Raw genomic sequence first — 22,811 nt, 5'->3', positions numbered from 1 at the left:
AATGCATCCAACCCGGAGGAGGGGGGGGGAAACACACAACAACAAAAAAAAGAAGGAAGACAGACAAGAAAGAGGTGAGACATGTTTCTTCAAAACTTCCTTATTTTCACAGGAAAGAACAGAACACAAATTCCAAACATCTCACTAAGCAGTGAACTGTACCAACGGAGTAAAAACAATCATAAACAGCTATAAAAACAGTATTTCAACGTTGAACCATCTTCCAATTTACCTTTCTTTCTCATTAAAAAGGAAAAAAACCCACAAAACCAACCTCATTGATACAAAGCCACATCTCTATCTTTTTAGATTTTATACCAATTTAATCCATTTTAGTAGTCTGTGGAAATGTATTCATGCCAATTTCTCAAAAATTAAAAGGTGAGGAATTGGGATTCTTTTGGTCTTCTTGAAATAATCACTGGATTTCTCAGTCCAAAATGTAATCTATATCCAATTATAAATCTCAGAAATTCATGTCTGTTTCTTAAAAATTGCAGGAAGACTAATGAGCTAAAAAAATTATGTCAAAACCACCAAGGAACCGGTCGGTGCCTGAGGGAAGCTAAGACTTTGGCTTTAACTAAAGCATTTGGCAACTAGGTATTTGAAATATTAGGCGACCTGCCCCAGTTATTAAGGGCAAATACCTCAACTACTTCCTCTCTCTCTCTCTATAAAGAGGCTTTAATGAAGGAAACTTTTTTTTTGTATTCCTAATCAAGGAGTTTCTTATTCAAACATTTCACTCTGAAAGACACAATCCTGAAAAGCACACAACATAACCAAAAAAAGTGTTTCTCTCCATGGCTTCCTACTAGCAAAGTTTAAAAATGGATTTAAAATAATTAAGCTCTTCTAAAATACCTAAAGTACTGCTGAAAACACAAGAAATAATTCAGACATTGCTTTATCAACATCTCAACAGGAAAAAATCTAGAACCTTATTCCTTAATTTTGTTTCCAAGAGAAATCCAACCATAGGTATTAAGACTAAAAAGAGCCAGTACATTTGAAAATGAAACAAGTTCTTAAAACACTTACTGAAGGAGAGTAAAATCAGTTGGTATTTCTGGAGCTGCTATCATTTCTTTATCATCTTCTGGAACACCACTGTATTAGAAAGATATTCAAAAACCAGTCTGAAGTAAAAGCTTACGTTTCTTTCTTCCTTTGTAGTGGACAACTTCTATAATAAAATAAATAAATAAATACAGTGAAAATGTTTCTACAGACGAAGGGGTAAAAAAGTTGGAAAAACAGAAAATTTAGATCCTGCCACCCTCTGTTTCCAGCCAAGCTTTTTCCTGTTTAAAGATTTTATGTTTTTTACTCCTCCCATGATCTTACTACAAAGTACATCCATAAATCTTAAAAGCATCCCAGTAAAATAAGATTCAAAACCATTTGGCAAAAAAATAAAATTTTCTGAATAGGATGAGCAAATGGGAATGGTTTTCATTAACACCTTGCAAGTAATAGCTTTTATTTCTAAATCTATACTAGATTTAAGTTTGAACTGTAACATCATGCACTGCAGAGCCCAGAATTACCAACACTAGGATATTTCCGGTTAACCAAACCAAAACCAGATTTGATGTTAAATTTAAAGCACAGTATGTGTACATATACAGACATTCTGTATACCAACTTTGTAGCTCTGATTTGTAAACTTCCATGACATTTTCCACAGAGATAAGCTTTTATAACAAGTTCTTAAAACCTAGCCAGGTGTTTCACAACTTGCTGCCTTCCAGAGTTGATAAACCAGGCTTCCGACGGTTTTATCATTTAAAGCATTTGACAAGACTATCCAGGAAGATAATACTATCCACACGTTATAAAGAAAAACATCAGAAACAGCATGGAGTTTTATCAAGAAAATGTAAGATTGTGAAATACTTGCTTTTCAACTTATAATATTGCCACCTATTCATATGTTTTGTTATTTATCTGATTTTCCTATGTTTAAGGGGAAAACACCTCACTGGATACTTCAAAGGTGAGGTTTAACCATGCAGGCTAAAGTTTTCTATGTCAATTCTCTGCCCCAGGCTAACTTTTACACAGTTAAATTAAGAAAGCATGATGTTCAGGTATTTTACAGATACAATAGCAAGGAGAAAAAACCTTCAGAGTCAAAGTCTGCTGACTCTACAGCTTGCTGGAGTGATTAGGTATTTGAGGGAAAGATTTAATTTTGGCATGCTAAGCACACATTGCTTAATGTCTGCTAGCTATGCTTCAAAGACTGCGTTTCAACTGAGTGTGTAGATAGAGGACTTACAATTTTTTTTTTTTCCTGCAAGTGCTTCTTCTGAATGCTAGGGGCCACTGTAGGTTCCAGAATTTAGAGAGCTGAGAGAAACCATAAACCCTGAACTTATTATGTTCTCTTTCTTCACATTTCACACAATTACATAAAAGCAGAGAACCAGAGTGGAAGTAAGCAGTGGCAAAAAAAGAGGACATTCGAGATAGGCTAGTGGATCTCAAGAGAGTCTACAACTACTAAAGAATGTTCCATCCAGAACAGAGTAAAAAAAATAATAAGCTTCAAAAACATTGCTGCTGCAGAACGGCAACAACCTTTGTCACCCCATTCCTCCCTTCTCTAAAACCGCACAGACACGTGACCAGTGCGTTTCATCCTCTCCTGCTCCATTTAGCAAACAAGCATTCACAGGCAGTGTAACATCGCCTCCCCAGCCATTTATCTTTGTAGGCTCTGCCATTCTGTATCACCTGATTCAATTCCCCAATAAAATGGGCAAAATATACCTCAAGAATTTTTTTCCCCTGGATTATCAAGTTAAACTGGTTCAACAGCAGGTATCTGAAACCAGTGCATGGGAAACCCAAGACTGCATAGCCATGAGCAGGGGAGTGAAGGGCAAAACTCCCTTCTTTGGTGGCAAAGAGCTATTACACCACCCGGGCTGTCTGTACAACTATACGCTCAGTGGTGATGTATCAAAATGCTCTACACTTCAGATTTTTTTTTTTTTTTTCTCCAATTCCTCTCAGCAACTTGAATTTGCAAAAATACTATAACATACTTGGTAGTGTGGTAGCCTTGGTCATCAGGCTAGCACCTGCACAGAGGTGCACCTCAGTGAGGCGGGCAAGGGGTGGGGAAAGAAAGAGAAGAGAAACGGGGGGGGGGAGAGAGAAAAAAAGAGATCAAGCCACACAAGTCCTTTTTGGGGCATGCTTGCAATTTGGTCCCAGTGCAAAGCAAAGATGCAAACATCAGAAACCACACTGCTCAGTTTCAAGTTCAACCTGACTATCAACATGCTGTTATTTGACTTACTCTAGCTTACATTTTCCAATGTTGAGAAGCAACACATCTACTGAAGTGACAATCAGGATGCTTACACACAAATTTTGCATTTTGGCTCGTTAAGACTACCTATTTACAATACTAAAATTACCTATTCCATAAGGTTTGAAAGTACCAAGAACCAAAGCAAGTTAACCACTTGTTCACAGAATTAACACATTTTTAGCTCTCTCTATAAAAAGCAAATTCATTGTCCTATCAAATTTTGCAAAAAATCTCAGTTTCTTATAGTCATAGAAATATTTTGAAGAAAAATTAGTAAAACTATGAAAAATTATGGGTAAGTTATGAAATTATATATCCTCTACATCAAACAAGTCAAATAAATCACCTGAGAAAACTACCTGGCTGCAGTTTATACCAACTTGAACTTCTTGTAAGAACCGTTCATCTTAGTAAAAACAACAAAACATTAAAGAAACATGGCATTGTTTGGTCAGAATCACCTCGTAAAATGGGAGAGAAATATCAAGTTCTTGCTAGATGCTGAAGTGTTAAGTTACTAAGATTTAGTTTTCAAGAATTGTTTTTCTTGAAGGAAGAAAAAAACTGGCCCTCATGAGTGCAATTATATATGGGTATTATGGAAAACAGTACCTACAGATGAATGCCTTGCAAGAATGTATGAGGTAAGACTATAAGGGATTTCTAGTGTCAAGCTCAAAACTCCAGCAATGAACAAAAGAAATCCTTGCACTTGTCCCAGTAAAGAATAATTTTAAAAGATTTACATACATCCAGAATGAGACACGGACTTTCGATTCTCAACCAGCAGGGCCAGCCCAGCCCAGCATGCCCTTTCTGGCACTGGTCAACAGAAGCTGCCCAAGGAGGAACACATTTGCTTTGTTCTTACTAGTGGTGTTTTCCCGGAATACCTTCCCAGCATCCAGAAATAACTCAGGCATTTTTTTCAGCCAGACAAACTTTCCCTATATTTTATAATCCCTTATCAGTAATTTTTCCATTAATATTTCCAATAACTTCCTGAACTCAATATTCAGCAGCAATGGTATTCCACCCAAGAACTCCCACAGCCAAACTCCATACTGCCAAGAGGCACATTCTTTGCTTTGAATTTATTACTTTCCAATTTTATTTGATGTTCTCTTGTTTTGGTATGGGAAAAGACTGGCATTGGCCATTCCCTATTAACTTTAATCTCGGTAAATGCCTTCTGGAAATTCAAGACTACTGCCAGCCACATCATCTTCATGCACATACTTGATGACTCATCCAAAGCACCCAGTTTGGGATGTCAATAAGAAAGGAAAATGGTCCATATTAAGCATCCTATCAGGACTTTTCAAATATACTGAGTTTATCCCAGTGCAGTCTGAAAAGGGGAAAGTGAAGTTCTTGCAGATGCCATTCCAAACAGTGAAAGTCTATGTTATCTGGTAAATGTGCTCTAATAAGCAGGTTATTTTAGTAATCAAATCTAAACTGAAGCACGTCATAAAAAGCAGCTCCTCTTCGTTCCTTTTTTGCATGTTCACAGAATTCCAACTTTAATTTTCCCAAGCAGATACTGAAATCTCTCAAGACTGAAAACTTTCTGAAGTCACTCAACTTTGTGAAATCATAATTAAATTATTAACTATAAAAAAGAAAATGTATCCTGCTGAAAGATCACAAGGTGGAGCTCTAGCCTAAAGCTAACTGAAGAAACTCGAAAAGACAGGTCATCCAGAGGTTGACCTAGTTATTTCTGTGCAATAAACTTTATAATAGATCACTAAATCTGCAATAATATTGTAGCACATTTCCTTTAAATTTATTTAGATTACATAAAGACACCAGAAGATTCCTGCCTCTTTTCTGAAATAAATGCATATACATATTTGATTCAATGACTCTTCCAAAGCCAGAAATGCATACAGCTGCTACAGTACTACTAGCCTCGGTATTTTGTTTTCAAAAGCAAGCAGAAGAATTTCAAAATACATTTTAATACCAGAAATAAGGTATACCTTTATAGTGCCTTGCCATTTAAAGTTTTGCTAACAAAACGTTAATGAACTAAAAAAAAAAAAAAAAAAAAAAAACAAAACAAAACAAAAAAAAAAAAACCACACACTGGAAGAGCAGATGTAGTCCAGGAACACTAATCATATGTAACGTTGCCAACTCTAGATGTAAGAGGAGTTTCTATTTAAAATGACTGATAAAAGCAAGAGCTAAGCATGAAACGCTACAAAGGACTCAAATGTGTCTCCACTGAAAAACAGATTTAAGTTTTTAAAGGTTATTTTTCCCTAATACATGAATAATTAATTTAGGTATGGTTCTGATAAACTGGCCAAATGTTGAGATCTGGCAAAAGTTGACAAAAACCACCAGCACAGTTCACACTATAACACATATGCGATCAGCAGCTGCTGAGCACTACCAGTCCCCTCACAATTTCTATTAGATGCACAAATAGGCTAAATAAACATTAATATTATTCAGACTGCAGCCTTTGTCAAAAGAATATGCATGTATGTATATATATACACACACACACAGAGAAAATATAAAGAATCACAAGATCTGTCCCAGAAGCTTGTGTTTCATACACTTGTGTAAATGCAGTAACTAGAGTACTACTTAAGCCAACAGCAAGGTGTTTCAGGTTGATGGGTTTTGGTCCGGGGGGTGGTGGGGGGGTGGTGTTGGTGGTGTTTCCCTATACATGCACTGTTTGTTTGTTGCTCGGCATCCATTGTCTGGAAGTTTTATAAGGTGAATGAGTAGAGCGGTTATCATTTTTGTGGGAAGCCAGGTACGCAAAGTTTAAAAACAGCTATTTGGCCAGGACAGGACAAAGATTTTTGTAAAAGGGGGGTGGCTGTTCAGAAATGTATTCATTTTTCCCTGTAATTCAGTTAATCACTTGTAAAATCAAGGACCTCACTTTCTTAATTTAGAAAATTAAAACTTATAAAGTTGCGGTGCTGAAGCGTGTGGCTGAAGTTCACCCCTGAATTATTTATCTATGAGATATGCTGAATGAGAATGAAAGAATGAGAGATGCTGATGCTTCAGAACCAATTATGCAGCAGCAACAGCTGAACTGCTAGTCAGATAAACTTTAAATAAAGGATCAGAAGTATGTCCAATATTTTTCCTTAATTATTTTAAGAGAGAAAGCTGTTATCAACTACATTATGCCCCTCTCTCCTTTTGTGAGAATGGAATATGTCTAAACTTTTGTTTTATAAAAGATTTGGTTGTTTGTGAGTTTTCCCCCACATAAGTATGCTGCTTCTTCATATTACTTTTGCATTCGCCTTCATAAGTGGATTTTTAAGCGAGATTTTGAGCAACTGCATGACATTCCCTACTGGCCTGAAAGAGTATGTTATTCCTACTAGTATTACACAACCTAGTATTTCAGCTGCCAACAAGCTTTAAAGCAATTCTGTAATTTGAGTAAAGCACCGAAACATACTTCAAGCAGCATTCTGTATTGTAACAACTGTACTTTAACATGATTTAGTTATAACCGTATCAGCAGTTTTGATCATATTAAGATAGCATAATCAAGACTAAACTGAACAATAATGCAATTAATACCTTTAGATGAGTGGTTATTTTTGTGCTGTTTGCTTAACAAATGAGTCTTGTGATTCCTTTACAAGACGACCTGAACGAGACATCATCAATCTACATTCTTCCATGCTTACCAACAGACATGGTCTGTACGCACAGTAACAGTCAACACTCCAACAAAGAACTGAAATGACCTAATTTATACAGGTCCCATCTTTTCAGTCTCTTTCTTCATAATTTATTTTCTTCTAAACTTCCAGCTCTTACACCCCCTCCACACTATTTCTGTCCACACATTTCTCTTAATCTTACCAAAAAATGAAAAATCAACGTTATGGTGGCTGTTGATATTACACCATCACACTACCACTTTTATCCCCTGGGCTGCTCTTTATTCAGTTTTGATGATATTTGCTCTTTAGTTCATGCAACAAGGCTGCTGATTAAGTGGGAAAGAGCCATCTCAGAACATGCTTTTCTGACACTGCTCAAAGCAGTAATTTTCCTTCCCGCTCCCCAGACACGTAGGAAAGTTTCTGCTCCCTTCTAGCACAAAATGAACCAGCAGCAAGCAAATCATGAAAACAAAACCATTTACTCTGCCCATGATTAGCTCTCCATTGGATCCGCCAGATGAATCAACTCATGCTGCAGCCACAAGTCATGCAATATCCGAGCAGCTGAACTCTACCCCTCTACAGCAAAGCCAGTAACGAGCTTTGCCAACGCCAGCACATCACCAGCAGGGGCAGAGCTCTGCTGCGAGGCACGACCACATCTCTCCAAGTGGCAAAGTGGAGCTCTCGCAGAGCTACTGCTAATATTCCCCCCCTTCCCTTGGGAGGGGCCACAGCCAACAGTCTGCTGTCCTGTGGCTCCGGCGGGGCAAAGCAGGCAGCAAGGCCCGATCCCCCGCCGGGCTTCCGCTCGTGCTACCTGAGGGGAGAGGCAGCCCCGCAGGTGAGCACCTAGACCGAGGCGCGCCTGTCACAGGGAGTCAACACATTCTACCTGTAAGTTCATCAGGCACCTGCCCAGTCTTAGCTATCTCCTTCTCAAGGCATCCTTACTCCTTTTCCACACACATTCCCTACATTTTCATTATACAGCAGGCTGCACATATAACTACATAACCATTTGCTTCTTACCAGCCTTCAGACAAGAAGGCCAGCTAAGAGCTGACGGTGAGCACCAGAACCTGAGAAGTCAACCAGCCAGGAAACAGCCAAGCACACGGAAAACACAGGTCCCCAGAGGTAATGAACACATCAGCAACGAGAAAGCAAAATTTGTTTTCACAGTTTAATGCTGTGAAAGCAAAAGCAGAAGTTTAAACAGGCTGGGGAGGTGGTGGGAAGAAAGACTTAAAAGGTGTCTGAAAAACGTCAGGCTACAATCTGAAGTGAAGGCTGAGATTTTACCCTGAGTTTAAAGACTCGAAAAGTGAGCAACATACAAGGACCTCTGTACCACCCTAATAACTCTGCCAACCTCAACTTCACCGTCAAATAGCCCCCCTCTGAGTCTTTTTTGGACTTCTGCTGTTATTAAATAAATATGTCAAACAAATATTATGGCAGGAAAAGAGCATGCTACAGGGCTTCACAGTCTTAGGCTTACTCAGTAAATTACCAGTAACAACATACAATATCTTAATTGCAGTAAGTTAAATACTATTTTGAAAAATAAATACACTGTTATGGTTTGAATCATATGAGGCTTTTATATTGGTATTTAGTAATTTACACTGTCCAGTAAAATGTGGGTCTAACACTTGATGTAAGCATTACAAAATACTGAGAAATTAATCAACTGTACAATAAATGCAACTATTACCCTTATTGAAGGGAAAAATACCTATATTACTCTCTAATGATTCTGCCCAACAGTGTTCCTGAGCTTTATTAAAAAGCACCTGAAATTCCCACACATCCTTAAAATGGTTTGGTTTTGGAAGTCTTCTCAAAAAGGCAAAGGTAAGATAACAAAAGTAGAAGTTACACCTCATTGTGTCTGTCACACGTTTCCCTGCCAAAGAAGAGATGACTTCCAGATGTTTCAGTCTGACTGTGTGGAAAATGAGGCTCTTAGGAAGAATAAAAGCCAAGTCAGCTGACAACCAAGACTTTAAAAAAAAAAAACAAAACACAAAACCACCACACACACCAACCGGGGGGGGGTGGTGAAAAGAAAAAAGCCACATATGCCTACTTTAACAAGCCAAAAGAGTATTAGTTCATTTATGATACAAGGCAAGCACACCTCCCAGCTGCCTAAATGCCCTGAATTCCCAAACGAAACTACACAACAGATCAATATGCCCCCTCACACGCTCATTTTTTCAAAAATATAGTCCTTTGCACATCCCCTCAAAATTTTGGCTCTTGTAAAAGCTAGGAATGAAGATGCATACACGCTGCCCACAGCAAGCAGGTGAGTGGCTACACAGTGAAAGCCTAGAACAGAATTAGCATTGTTCAAGTGTGGATTACTTCAGTACACACGGCACAGGCAGGGTTTTCCATCTGGCAAGATTTAATTTATTTTTTTTCTTCCACTGATCAGCGTAAGCCTGCAAGTTGCCTTGCTTTACAGGAGCCTCAGCTTCCTCCCCCACTGTATAGGTTTTCTTTTGACAAGTCCAGGTCACTAGGGCTTTGTGCCCAAAACTTTGCTTGGACATTTCCAAAAACAACTACATTTGATTATAAATTCTGCAGGAGGGACTACACAGTATATACTGCAATAGCATCAGCTGCTACTAGAAGATACAGACTGAAAACCTCATAAAATAAAACTATTAAAGAGTGGAAAGTAAAGTATCTCAAGCACATCTCCCGAAGTCAGCTCATACCAGCCCAGGCCATAGCACGCTTTGGCTAGTGCTTTGAAGAGCCCACTGTACTCCTCTGCACTGTGATCCCAAACCTTCTAAGATTAGAAGGGTAAAGGAGAACCTGCTTGGTTCTGTGTTTTGTCAGCTGAGAACCACCAGAATCTATTAGCTGAAGCTTCCCACTACATAAAAATGGTTGAACTGCTTCCAGACGATAACTACAGAGACTAAGTACAGAACAGAAACAAACAGAACAGAATATAAGCACAAGTCCAAATGCATTAGTCTTAACTGGATCTTTAAAATCATTTAAAGGGGGTGGAAGTGGTGGTGGGTGTATAAGAACACTTTGTGCCCCATTCTATCCTGCTTTCTTCCCTCACACCAGCCCAGCTTTTTTTCTAACAGGCCTGGACTACAGAAAGGGCATCACTCTCGGATTCCCTATGGGCCACCTGCAGGAACGCAGCTGCTCTGCAGCCCAAGGCAGTATGCTCTCACCCTCTTGGTCAGATGACTACTGTCATCAGCCGTCTCACAACAGCAGTATAAAACTATTTATAGTGAAGCCCCAAAAACTGCCATTACCTTGGTGTTTGTATAACCAATCAAGAGCAGTCATCCATCCCTCCCTGGTTCAAATCAATGTCTATGCCATCAGAAAGGAAAAGGAATATTTAAGAGGAAAAAAAAAACCAAACTTTTGTGCCACATCCAAACCAAGCAGTGTAACAGCTAAAATATAAGCCTTTCATAAGTGGATTATGGCTCTTTCAATCTAAATAATCATCCTTACAAAATAAAATTCAAGCAACTACTCATGTATGCAAAAGTTGGCTTCACCTCTATAACACAGAAAACAAAGATAAAAACCTTGTTATCTTTCATTAAAAAGTTATCTCTGCAATTCTGCCAACCTCAGAACATCTGTGCTCCACACATCCTCAATCATAACTTGAAGATTTTTTAATACCCAACATTTTGTTCTTGTTCTCCCTCGTAACATTTGGGCTAAAATCCCAATTGGTTTGTTCGGAGACTTGCAGCACTGAATACTGATTTTATACGAAACAGCAGTTGTGATGTGCATGGCTTTCCCCCACACAGTTCAGAGAACTGAATATATCCACGATGCAGAATGCTAATAATCCATTAATGAATTCATTACCAGATTAAAAAAAAAATCATCACCAAGTCTAAAAATCACCCTCTCCTTCTTCTTTATTCATCCTAAACCTCTTAAAAGAATTCTGTGGGAGGGGTGACCGGTGCTGAAGCCTCATGTATGGAGACCTAGAGTTAGCTATTGACATTCATTAAACATCCAGAGGAAACCAGTGTGGCCACTTGTATACATCCTAAGAACATTGCAAAAATATTGGCATTATTCAAATCAATAAGTTCTTTCAACTCTGTAATTGCTTACTTGTGGCAGGTAACAAATTACACCAACTGGGAGAGCTATAACATACTATGCCTGTTTTATGAAATTAACATGAAGAAAGAGTATCAAAACCATTTTTTTTTAGATACCAAACTCATTTTACTAAGCAAGCTGACAAATACTGAGAAACTCTTGATGTGTATAAAATATTCTAAAGCAAAGGTTAGTGAGACTTGTCCTTTTGAAATTATCTTCCTTTGTAAGTCTCTCAAATACTGTGCATTAGGCGCTGTAGGGACACAGGAGCATCCATTCCACATAGATCTAAAATGTACAGCTCATTAGATCAACCAAAATTAAACCTTAGGTTTCTTCGTTTAACCTAAAAAGAAAAAAAAAATCAAAAAGCTATATACCCTTACATGTTTGTTCTTCAGTCAGTTCATCATGTAAATAAAGCTAGTAGCTCCTTCCTCATTCAAAAGGCAGTCATAGCCTACAGCTAAATTTATATTTTGTTGAAAATTTACCGGTTGCATTATGCAAGGCTCAAGTAAAATATTTACTACAAATTATGATACATGTTCAATACATGGAAAATATTTCTGAAAACTACAACTATCACACTTATTAGCTCAGCGACACAGAAGCTGTGTTGGTAGGTAGCTCCTTCCATCCTCTTTTTCCTGTATTTTCTTTTTTTTTTTGGGGGGGGGGGGGGGAGAAGGAGCAGTAGTGCCAGATGTCTCTTAAGCTACATGTGTTATGATTCCTCCCCCTTCCCCCACTCCAGGAGATGCATTCGGGACCAGGGTGTATCCTATACCATCAGTTAGCGGAACTCGGAGAACTGCCCCATACTCTTGGAATCACATGAAACTCGCAGCAGATTTCTAAGACTCCAAGGTACCAATTGCTTACTAATACCCTCCCCTCCAGCAGATGAAACAAGTCTCACATGCTAAATACTCAGGTTTTTCTTCTTCCTTATAGCCAAGACAAATATGCTACCTTGGGCATAAGTGAAGAATTCAAGCTATTGTTTTTACAGTATCTTAAACACAAAACCCCCTCCTTTTAGTCATCAGTTTAGTAGCTTCTTTAATACAAGGCGCACCAAAAATCATTTTTCTCTGCTAAAAGTTAGTTGGTAAGTATGTATAAAATGTAAAATAACATTTCATTGCAGTGTTGACTGTATTTACAGCAGCTAAATTTTAATTCCTAAGCTTAATACTTGTGATTTTGTGTGGCAGATTCAGAAAAAGCTGCTGAACAGCCCTTTCTTAGGACTCCTAACGGGCTGCTACCCAAGCAGGGGAAACCTAACCAGATCAAATATTATCGGGGGGGGGGGGGGGGGAAGGGGGGAGAGAGAAACAAAACAAAAAACCCCAAACCTAAACAAAACAAAACACACCAACAAGACAAAGTTTTCACATTTCATATGCTCTGGTTTACAATCAGATCTATTAACCGACAGCTTGTCTTCACTGACAACTAAAGCTAATACTCTGAACAGCAAATAGGGAGGGACTAAAGAGCTGACAAATCCCTTTTTGCTGACTTTTATTACATGGGTAGTAACCTCCAACAGAGGGATGGAAAACTCAACTGCCACAGCAGAAGTCAAAGGACACCTATCAAAACCTAGAGTTGTCCAAAAAATTGCAGGGAAAAATGCTTTAGTCACTCACTATAGTTTCAGCTTTTATGATGTGAACTGTATCATCTTCTTGTGGTTTTCAGTTGGTGATCATATTTGACTTACCAGTTTGAAATTACCTTCAATTATTAAAACAAGAATTGCAAGATTGCAAGTGCTCTATCTGTCACCACATCTTCCCCAACAATTGTTGTGGTTTAATAATTAACTGCATTCCTGCTCTTAGCACAGGTTTCTATTCTTCTGTTTTGTACCGAACACATATCCCCCATCTCCCCACACTCAAATCAGGAATGGATAACTCAGCAGTTGAGAACACAACATACTGTTAAGTGTTCAGGCTTTTTCAGTCCTATTAGTTTGTCGGACTTTTCTCAGTAAATAACTCCACCTATTTTAAACAGTTGGACAAGAGAGGGATTATTTAAAATAGGCAATACCTCTTTCGGCTTGCTTTGATCTTTCTACTGTAAGTCGTACAATCATGCAATGCTGAAATAAGTCAACAGACTTTCTCTAAACCACATATTTAAATTTATGAAATACAAAATTAAATCTAGTTGAACTCCCCATATTAAGTTATTCAGTTGTCCTAGCTACTTATTCAAGAGCAGTGTTTCTTTGACTTAACTAGCCATCAATTACATTATTATTTCTTACTCCTGTGTTGAACTCCACAGACTCTGCTCTGACTTATGGCTAACAGATTTTATTCTCATAAATTATTTTTGCCAATAGCTTGTGATCACCACTCAGGATTCTACCATCAAACTGTATCATCTAATGGTAAATAAAAAGGTTTTCACCTGGTAACATTCTGCAAAATCATTTACTACTTACAAGCAAGTTCACAGCTCCTGAAGCCTAGGTCTACTTAAAAAAAATATTCAGTTACATATAGTTTGTTATCACAGGGCTGGCTATTCATTATGGGAAAAGGGAAGAGACTAAAAATTTAGTAGCTAGATTAGGATTCACGCATGTTTAAAATACCTTTATAAAAAAAAAATCCCTAGTATACTTAAGTATCATCAAGCAGCAAATTTTTTCAAGTCATGATTTTAGTCCCCCAGACACTGATTTAATAAAATGCTGGATCAGCAATAAACTATGTTATATTAATCTCTTTCCATTCCTAATGCAAACTGCCAGCTTTGTGTTCTGCTTACTCAAAAAGCCACTTAATGTTTATAATTGCTCCTACAATAAATCAGCAGTATAGAATTCTCATGCTGTTGTTCCGCTAATCAGGATTACAAATGTAGTATCTTGTTTCAAATAGGTTTGCACGCAACAGTTTCTAAAATTTAAATGAAATTCCTAAACAGGCATGACACTGGAAGTTGACATCACCTGACAAAATAGCTACGCATAATGTTTAGTTACAATCCACAATGCTTTGACTGAAATACATTTATCATATTTCCTTTACTTTTGTTTGCCCATATACAACTAAGTGTAATCAGTTTTAACGTTTCAGACTAAGGTTTAACTTCTCACCTTACCTATATGAAAAACCTCTCACTGTTTGGGTCATGATCTGTTATACAGGTGGCAAAACATAGGCTACTAACAAATCAATTGTTCTGAACTAGTAAGTACAATAATCCTACTGAAACTACCTTATCAGATCTGTCTTGGAAGACTCAACCAAAGGGGTTACATTTTTCCAATTTTTTTTTTCTTCCTGTTTCAGCACCATTGACTTGCTGCTTTCTTGTGCATATCATTAAGAAGAGTTTATATATTAAGAAAACATTCTATCTGGAGTAAGTCTCCTACCCCTGCCACAACAAGTGTGCTGGGGGCCATTAATATGTACACCTGATCCTGCGCAATTTCAGAGGCTCAAAAGGTGAGACTAATATTCTACTCGCAGGATGCTTTCTTGCCATCAGACTGCCTTCGTCTTGAAACAATATAAACCAAATTTTAGCAAAGCAGGTAATAACATTCAATCTAATTGTTAGACAAGAACATTTTTATCCAAGTGTAAATTAGGTCTGGCGGTTGTTCAGCTTGACCTCCACTTACTATAATCTTGCCCTAGGGTATGCAAATCCTAGATCATTAAATGCTATGAATTTAGTCTTGCAAGCAACCTAAAATGAACCTGCAATCAGAGCCACAGTTTTCAACTGCTGCTAAGAGTTGAAGAGACAATAGTGGTAATAGATAACATCACATCAAGTTGGTCTTTTTGTTTGCTTTGGTTTTTAAAAGATACACAACTACTATCTCTACCCTCAGCGTATTATTTTTAATTTCAGGGTGTTTTTGAAATTAAGGGAAAGTAATTACCCTTTAAATTCAGAGGTCAAGAGAAAAACAATCCACCAATTTTTTTTAATATGTATATGGTTCAGTTGGAAGTTTGGGAAGTTCTTCTGAGAAGAGATGGGTTAATATAAAGCTGCCCACTTCTTTCAGTTATGAGAAACATTTTAAAATGCCAGCTTTCCTACAATTCTCTAGACAGTCAACAGACATTTTAGGAACTGCTACCAATTCATTACTGTGAAACAGATGCCTGCCAAAAAAAATTAATTAGAGAACATAAATTTTATTACTATGTGAATTAACTTAAGATTTTGTATGCTAAGTGTAAAAACTACTCTAGAACTGCAGAATCTGGTATAGTACACAGCCCACTAAAGAAACAAGGCAGAAGAAGAAAAGAATAAAGGTACGTGAGCACTTCTTGCAGATGATCATAGCAAGATACACTTGCTAGGCCACTAACTAGTATGATTCCTCTTCCACAAGTCTTAGCTACAGGGAAGGAACAAAGGTAAGAACAGCAGAGTAGCAGAGAAGGAGCCAGACAGCAACACAGAACCTTTAAAAAGGTCAGAGAAGACGGATGATGGACCACAGAACAAGCAGTAATTAGTTACTTGTGAACTTAACTTACATGGTAAGGCAGGGTCTAAGAACATCACTAGAGCATTTGAAGGACTAAGGTACAGGAATGGCAGTCACAGCTGTTTCAACAGCAAAACACAAACACCATCCGAGGAATTAAAAAAGCTTTAAAAAGAACCCAAGATATAACTCAGTTTACAGAACTCTGCACAGGTCTCCCAGGGAATTAACTCCAATTAAGATTCATGTGTATTAATAAAAATAAGAAAGCATAATAAGTGTTAAAAATTGGGTATTAAGTCTCTGACTTTACACACAGCAAATGCATACTACCATTGACAAGCTCTGAAGAAGCCTTTTCACCCTTGTAGTAGTGATGTACAGAAATAGACAGTACTCCCATCAAAATTGTTGTTCACACAGATTTCTCTGAAATAAAGGCATAAAGCTCTTAATGCCTAGGACGTAGTTAAAGAAATAATTCTGGCATTTTATGCTGACTACAAAAAAAGCCAATCCACAATGGACACCTTACCAGTTTAGGGCTAACAATGTCATCAGGCTTCCCTGTAGCACATACAAATACTAATCTCTTATTCCCAAGCAAAATAATTGTACGCCATTCTCTATCAGACCATATAATGATGTTATTAACTATGTGATGATTACAGACAAGTAACATTCTACAACAGCCAAGGTTTAATCATTCTTTACATTGCAGTATTTCTGTATTACAGCCCAAGTGAGCATACACATTTTAGAACTGCAATCACAGTTAGTCCCCTCGAACCCCCCCAAAAGAACGTATCAGGGAGAAAACTGAAGTTGTTTTGACTCTGATAGGTGAAAAACTGTATCGTATAAATGGAGAATTTAGGACTGAATCAACATATCTCCACCTGACTTCCCCAAGAATCAATTCCCTTAAGATTAAATAGAAGGGAAAAGATCGTTTTGCAGAGCACTGTCCAGCATTATTTCCAGAAGCAGATACCAAAATATTTTCACTTCCTCCAATAAACTCTAAGAAAGCAAAGTAGCCATCAAGCAATTCACTTTACATATGAGGTGACTCCTTGGAGCAAGACAAGCAGCAATTTCCAGCTCAAGAAATCTCAAAGTAGCATTTGCTGGATCGCAATATTTACATCTCTCAAGCACTAGCATAAAACGATGCCATTAAATGGTTCCCCTTTACCAAAACAATATTCTTGTTCAAAATGGAAGCTAGTATTTCTCAAGGGAGAGAAGACAAAGAAGTGCCATGGCTGCCTATTTAAACCAAATCTCTCACCAATTAACACATCGAGGTTCATGCATTATATGATGATTCCCTACCCTAAAATGAAAAGAACAAATTTAAGATTTGACACTTACCATTCCCCACATTTACATTAAAATAACAGACTAAACATTATTTATTATTATTTAGAAATAAATCAGTATCTCATTTTATATATGCAGCAACAGTTTAAAACACATCCATCTCCTGCGTACTAGCAGAATGTAAACAAAGTATGACAATATGGATGTGCACTGCAAGTAACTAACAAAACAAAAAATATTTAAACCATCAGAGTCGAAATACCATTTGATGTTCTCATACATCACACAGCCTCTAATGTGCAATATGACATGCTACTCGTTAACAGTTCTCATCTAGGCAACATGAAGGCAAAACCCCAAACTTCTGGATGTGATCTTTCAGTTTTCTGGAGCACACAAGACCAAAGGTGGGGGGAGAAACAATATAAAGCACCTATCTTAAATATGTTTTTTAAGACACTGACTGTTCACTGGCAAAAAGGAAGGAATTTTTATCTTACCTAGGAAAATGAGAAGCGGGAAAAAAAAACACACAAAACCATTTTGTAGAAGAATTCATTTTGTAAAAAAATCTATCAACATTTCTGTCAGCAAGACTAACAACTAGACAGAACCTACACTGCAATGAGTACAGGGGGAAAAAAAACAGGGCATGAAAGAAGTCAAAACTAAACACACTAGAGATCCTTAATAATGAGGACAGAAATCAGAACTGAGAAGGGAAACACTATGTAGTGACCATGTTTAAATATTCAGTACTAATGGCTGATAATCATATTCTGTAAGCAGCAAGAACAGAGGTGTGATGTTGCAAATGCAATAAATCCCCAAGGAAACAATATGTCTTCAAGATGTTCTCTAGAAACTGCTTATGGTTGATTAAAGCAGCACCAATAACACACATCTAGCTATGCACAGGCAGGTAACAATCACCCCGCACTGCTAGTAAGAGACTAAAAAGAGTGAAAGCCCAAACGACGGGTTAACCTTAGCTGTTAAAAGCCAACAAATAAATTAAACCAGATATACTGCAGTATTCTAGTCCCCTCAAATCACATGGAAGAAGAGATACACGTACATTTTGTCATGGGTGAACTTATATTAAAAGTATTTGTTAAGCCATAATTAGCAGAACTCCTCTCTTTCACAGGAAATATTGTAATTTGAGCATTTTTTAATACAGACAAAAATCACTCATGAAGAGTGGTACTTTAAGAAAGACCGAAAAATATATTAATTTCCAGTCATTTAAAACAAACCTTTTACAAAAACTTTTATACGTGAGAAGATTTTTTACACTGGATACGGGTTACCTGTGTACCAATAAAAGAGCTTGAAACCAGAAAGAATAATGAATGCCCACAGCCCAAAGCAAACAGCAGAGCTGGAAGAAAACGTATTCCATCCTCCTCGTCTTCCCCCAGCCATTTTGCACTAGACAAAATTTCTGCTATGACTGTTCCAGTACCACCCATACTTTCACATGTGGGGAGAAAGAAAAAGGACAACACATCATAACAGAGGATACTGTGTTCTCAAAAACCTTCTTGAGTATTGACATACAGATGGCACTCTCACTTGCACCTCTAACAGCCCCCATAGCTCCCTACCTCCTTTATGATCCATTACTGATCAGAAGGAAATGAGCTATGCATTTTTACACAATTTTTAAAATCTCATTTTAATCTGTGACAATTGCTTGGAACTTCTGGAAGAAGGCTTCTGCAATTCTTCTCTAATGAACTAAAAATCCTACCAGCACATGGAGTACGGGCAGTCAAAATACAAATCTAGGCAGTAACTCATCCGCTGATCTATCAATGGTTAGCAACGAAAGCTCTGTCATGTTTCTAACACTACAAGCAAAATGATGTTCAGTGAAATTCATTTCCGGAATGTGTATATATTTAAAAAATTTTGCTTCCTACAAATATTTGCAAATATGTAGCCATTATTCATTTTTTTTAAAAAGACAGCCTTTTAACTATACCAAACTTATTCCTTAAAACAGGCTGTTAACCTAACAGCCCTTCAGACAAGACAAGATTTGTATTGTTCCCTGAAAAAGCCATGGTGTCAGACAAGAAAAATGTGTTTGCTTGTTTGTTGGTGTGGTTTGTTTGTTTTTAATTTAAGCCACTAAGTTGCTAAGAATACTGTGGAATCCAAAACATTTTTATAGAGGCTACCCACTTGAATCTCACATGCTTTAGTCACATGAAAAAGAAGTATTAAGATCCCAGATACATACAAATTTTTTTTCCGCTACAATAAGACACTAGTGTAGTTTCCAGAAAAATGCCAGAACAAATGCTACTGTCATGAAATTACAGGACTTCTTAGACAGATATGAGTTTTAAAATAGACCTTTAAGCTAGGTGTGTTGTACACAAAAATGTAAACAGTGATATATGGTTGGCCAAAGCACAAGGAACCAGATGACAACCCACTACAGTCAACCCACCAAGGTGGTTTTGGCTACTCTAAAGAACAACCGAAACATTATAGCACATCCCAGTTTTAAGCTTCCCTCACTAAAACTACGTAAGCCAAATATAGCAAGATCGTGGACACTCACACATTCTTTTAAAATTCCTCCACCAGCTTTGCCTGAGTGCAGGGGCTACAACACACAGCAGACTTAAGCCTAACAAACCCCACATCCCCCAGGAACTCAGCAACATGCCTGCTCACCGATTTATCTGTGGCCTTCAACAACCATTTTTCTAAGCTTGTGTTTTCACAGCAGTTTATGTAGGACACATTATTGCATGTCCAAGTTATATTAGAAGCAGTATGCATTTAAAAAAAGAATTGTGTTAACAGAAAATTTCTTAAAAACATTTATTCAAGAGTATAATACTCCTTGCTCCAAAGTACTTAATCATTTCAATTAAAGTTGACTGGTCTAATGTGGAGACCTTTCCCGAGACAGTGAAAAAATGCCTGGGTTTTATCCTTTCCATCAATACATACAAGAGCAAAATTAAATTTTAGTCCAAGAACTGCTTTATGAACTTGAATTTATGACTAAGTTGATTTTCAGCCTTCACATTTCTATGGGTAGGGAAATCTGTAGGGAAATCTATAGAAACCTAACAATGAATTTAAAAGAAAAAAAAAGAAAAAGAAAATAATATCCTTTGTAATACTGCACAGGCAACTGCACATCTAACCAAATAACAGCGAGTGACAAAAATGGGGAAAACATCTTATTTCTCCCTTTCCAGCCTTTTGCCCTACCTGGCACTAAGTGATCAAGTCTACTTCAACAGATGAATGACTCCCTAAAAACCAGTGTGTCCCCTAGGCTTTCTTCAGTTTAGCAGGTTTTTTTTGAAAAGGTCCTGATGGAGTTTCCTCTGCCTTGTCAGTGGTAGTTGTTATCATGGACCCATTAGCCTACATCTCCATTATTGACAACTCCCCTGTTTCTACTTGCTATGCTGAAGACCATTTACCTCACAATAAGAATGAGCAAACATCAATGCAAGATTTTTTTTTTAATGCAATTAAATAGGGCAGCACTACCATGTCTTTCAGACAGTACTGAAAGACAGAAGAGTTAACAGCGTTAAAAGACAGATGTTATTCATAAATCTAAATATGTGGGGGCAGGAATGAGGGAGAAGGAGGAAACAAATGAAAATGGCATGGATAAAGAATTACTTCAGGAAGGTAACTGCTACCCAATTAGACTAAGATTAATATTCAGCCATTATGTAATGGACAGTATTTACCTACCTTATAATTTAGTCTTTATTAAGCAAAATTAGCAGTACTGACTCTTCTGCAATATCTTGTGCCTTTATTTTAATCAGGCTCTCAATGAAGAAAAATTTAGTATTCTAGTAATAATTCACAGTTATTAGAAACTTCAACAATATAACTTATGAATTCCATTTTGTGCCCCATAAAGCAATATAGGCACACCAACAGGTATACTCACCTATCCTGTCATCACACACAGTTCACAAGGAACAATGCTCAGGGGAAGAATAACCCAGTCTATTCTAAGTAACTGTATGGCATTTTCAGAAAAACTATCTATTTTATTCCAAAATAAAGTCACCAGACGAAGAGCCTAAGCACGGGAAGATCTAATTTACAGGACAGTCAAAAACTGCAGCATGATACTTAAATCACACCATCTTCCAGGTGTCAGCATAAACATCTGCCTTCTGTGCCAACAGGGCAGAGAAGCACACAGCAAGAGTCCTCTGACAGTGACACCACAATTGATAACACTTGGACAAAGTAGTGATAGATCAACTAGTCATGAAAACTTGACATATACTAGACTGAGGCACACAACCACATTTCTGAGAATTCTGCATGAAAACATAATGCCAGGTCTGCCCTGGACAGAAGATATGTGATTAATCGTAAAACCTGTTTGAGAATCATAGGTTGAATTTCAAACAGGAGTGCTGCAAAGCCTTCTTCACAAAGGATGGGCACCAAAACATGATCATTTTGCAAATTATAAAAACATTAACTAACAGGAACAATACTAAAATCAGACAACGAAAGCCCTTACTTCATCAAGTACTGGTTGAATTTAGTGCTTTCTTTGAAAGAACACCTACGGGGGGGAAGGGGGAGGCAGGGAAGGAAGAGATGCAAAAGGCACAGACCAAATAGCGTTAAACATCACTGTTTCTCTAAAGTATTAAAGTTAAAATACAATGGTATTTCAAAAAGAAAACCAACTGTAACTTACATAGTAGGACAAAGTATCTCCAAGAGTAAAGATAAACACATTATTTGCCCAGTAGAACCAATACAGACTAAAACAAACCAGAATACTGTGGTATATACCCAACAGCAATGCAAAATAGTATTTCCAACTGTGTTACCAAATACCATCTACTACATTTTCCTTAAAGACACTCCTTACTGCCTTATGTTTGCACTTCCTTCAATGCTGATTAATCATTACACTGTGTCATTAAAATATTCTAAACAAGTATTTTCTTTCAATTTTTGACACTTCTATTTCTTGGTAATTTATATTTCTCTCAAACTAAACTAATTTCCCTCTCCTTTTGATCTCATTCGATGTATATCCATACAAAGAGATTGCTTTCTCAAGATTTGAGTAGTAACACTGGGAAATACATTTTAAGTAACTTTTTTTGCATGTCAGTAACTTCTTTTTGCTTATTTTCATAAAATGGTATCAACCATTCTAATTTGATATATCGTTTCTGAACGTGGCAAATGCAATAGTTAAGCCCTTGTACGATGCACAAAATAGCAGGGTTTTTTACAGCAATATGCAGCTTATACTGTTTGACATGTCTAGCTGATTAATTCCATCACGTACGTGTTCCCTGAATAAACTGCAGAATCTTCCTCCATTTTATTTGGACTACAATCTATTTCCAGTTTAGGGGCTCCAGAGAACCACTTAAACAGAAATAGCAATATGGTAAAATTTTAGCAGTCTGAGAACACAGATACCCCAGATTTCTAACACTCAAGACTATGTTCTACTCTATTGTGATACTCGAGTCCCAATGTACAACCTGCCACACATACCCTTCAACTCTAAATGTCACTGCTAATTCTTTTATGCAAAAAATACCAAATCCTAAAAAGTACATATTCAAAACCATCATGCAGTTAAAGGTTTTATAATGTTATTGAAAACTTAGAATATAAAATGTTATACATTATACAAAATCCATTTTAAAACTTACAGCACTTCCACTAGTTCCACTTACTTCCCCGTTTCACAGTCTTTGCCTTTTATATGCCTTCTCAAATCATCATTCACCTTTAGAAAAAAGCTTTTCAATGGCAACAACTTGGCCAAGTAGCAATTTCAAATTTTTTTCCAGTATTC

General features: G+C 37.2%; 1 protein-coding gene across 5 annotated transcripts in view; it reads right to left on the bottom strand.

Annotated features, from left to right (window-relative positions):
* STAG2 (STAG2 cohesin complex component) overlaps nucleotides 1-22,811 on the bottom strand; it is an 80,898-nt gene that overhangs the window by 41,895 nt on the left and 16,192 nt on the right. For 4 of the 5 annotated variants that reach the window (XM_064463307.1, XM_064463311.1, XM_064463310.1 and 1 more), the window contains exon 2: nucleotides 1,045-1,189. In XM_064463307.1, the coding sequence (XP_064319377.1) occupies nucleotides 1,045-1,088 (44 nt within the window). In that variant the 5' untranslated portion in view covers nucleotides 1,089-1,189. The remainder of the gene's footprint in view (nucleotides 1-1,044; nucleotides 1,190-22,811) is intronic. The other variant, XM_064463309.1, reaches the window with a different exon arrangement.

This window comes from Phalacrocorax carbo, chromosome 11, assembly GCF_963921805.1.
Source record: "Phalacrocorax carbo chromosome 11, bPhaCar2.1, whole genome shotgun sequence".
Classification (NCBI taxonomy): domain Eukaryota; kingdom Metazoa; phylum Chordata; class Aves; order Suliformes; family Phalacrocoracidae; genus Phalacrocorax; species Phalacrocorax carbo.
The sequence above is the reverse complement of the archived record's forward strand: the minus strand, read 5'-3'. Positions and strand labels throughout refer to the sequence as shown.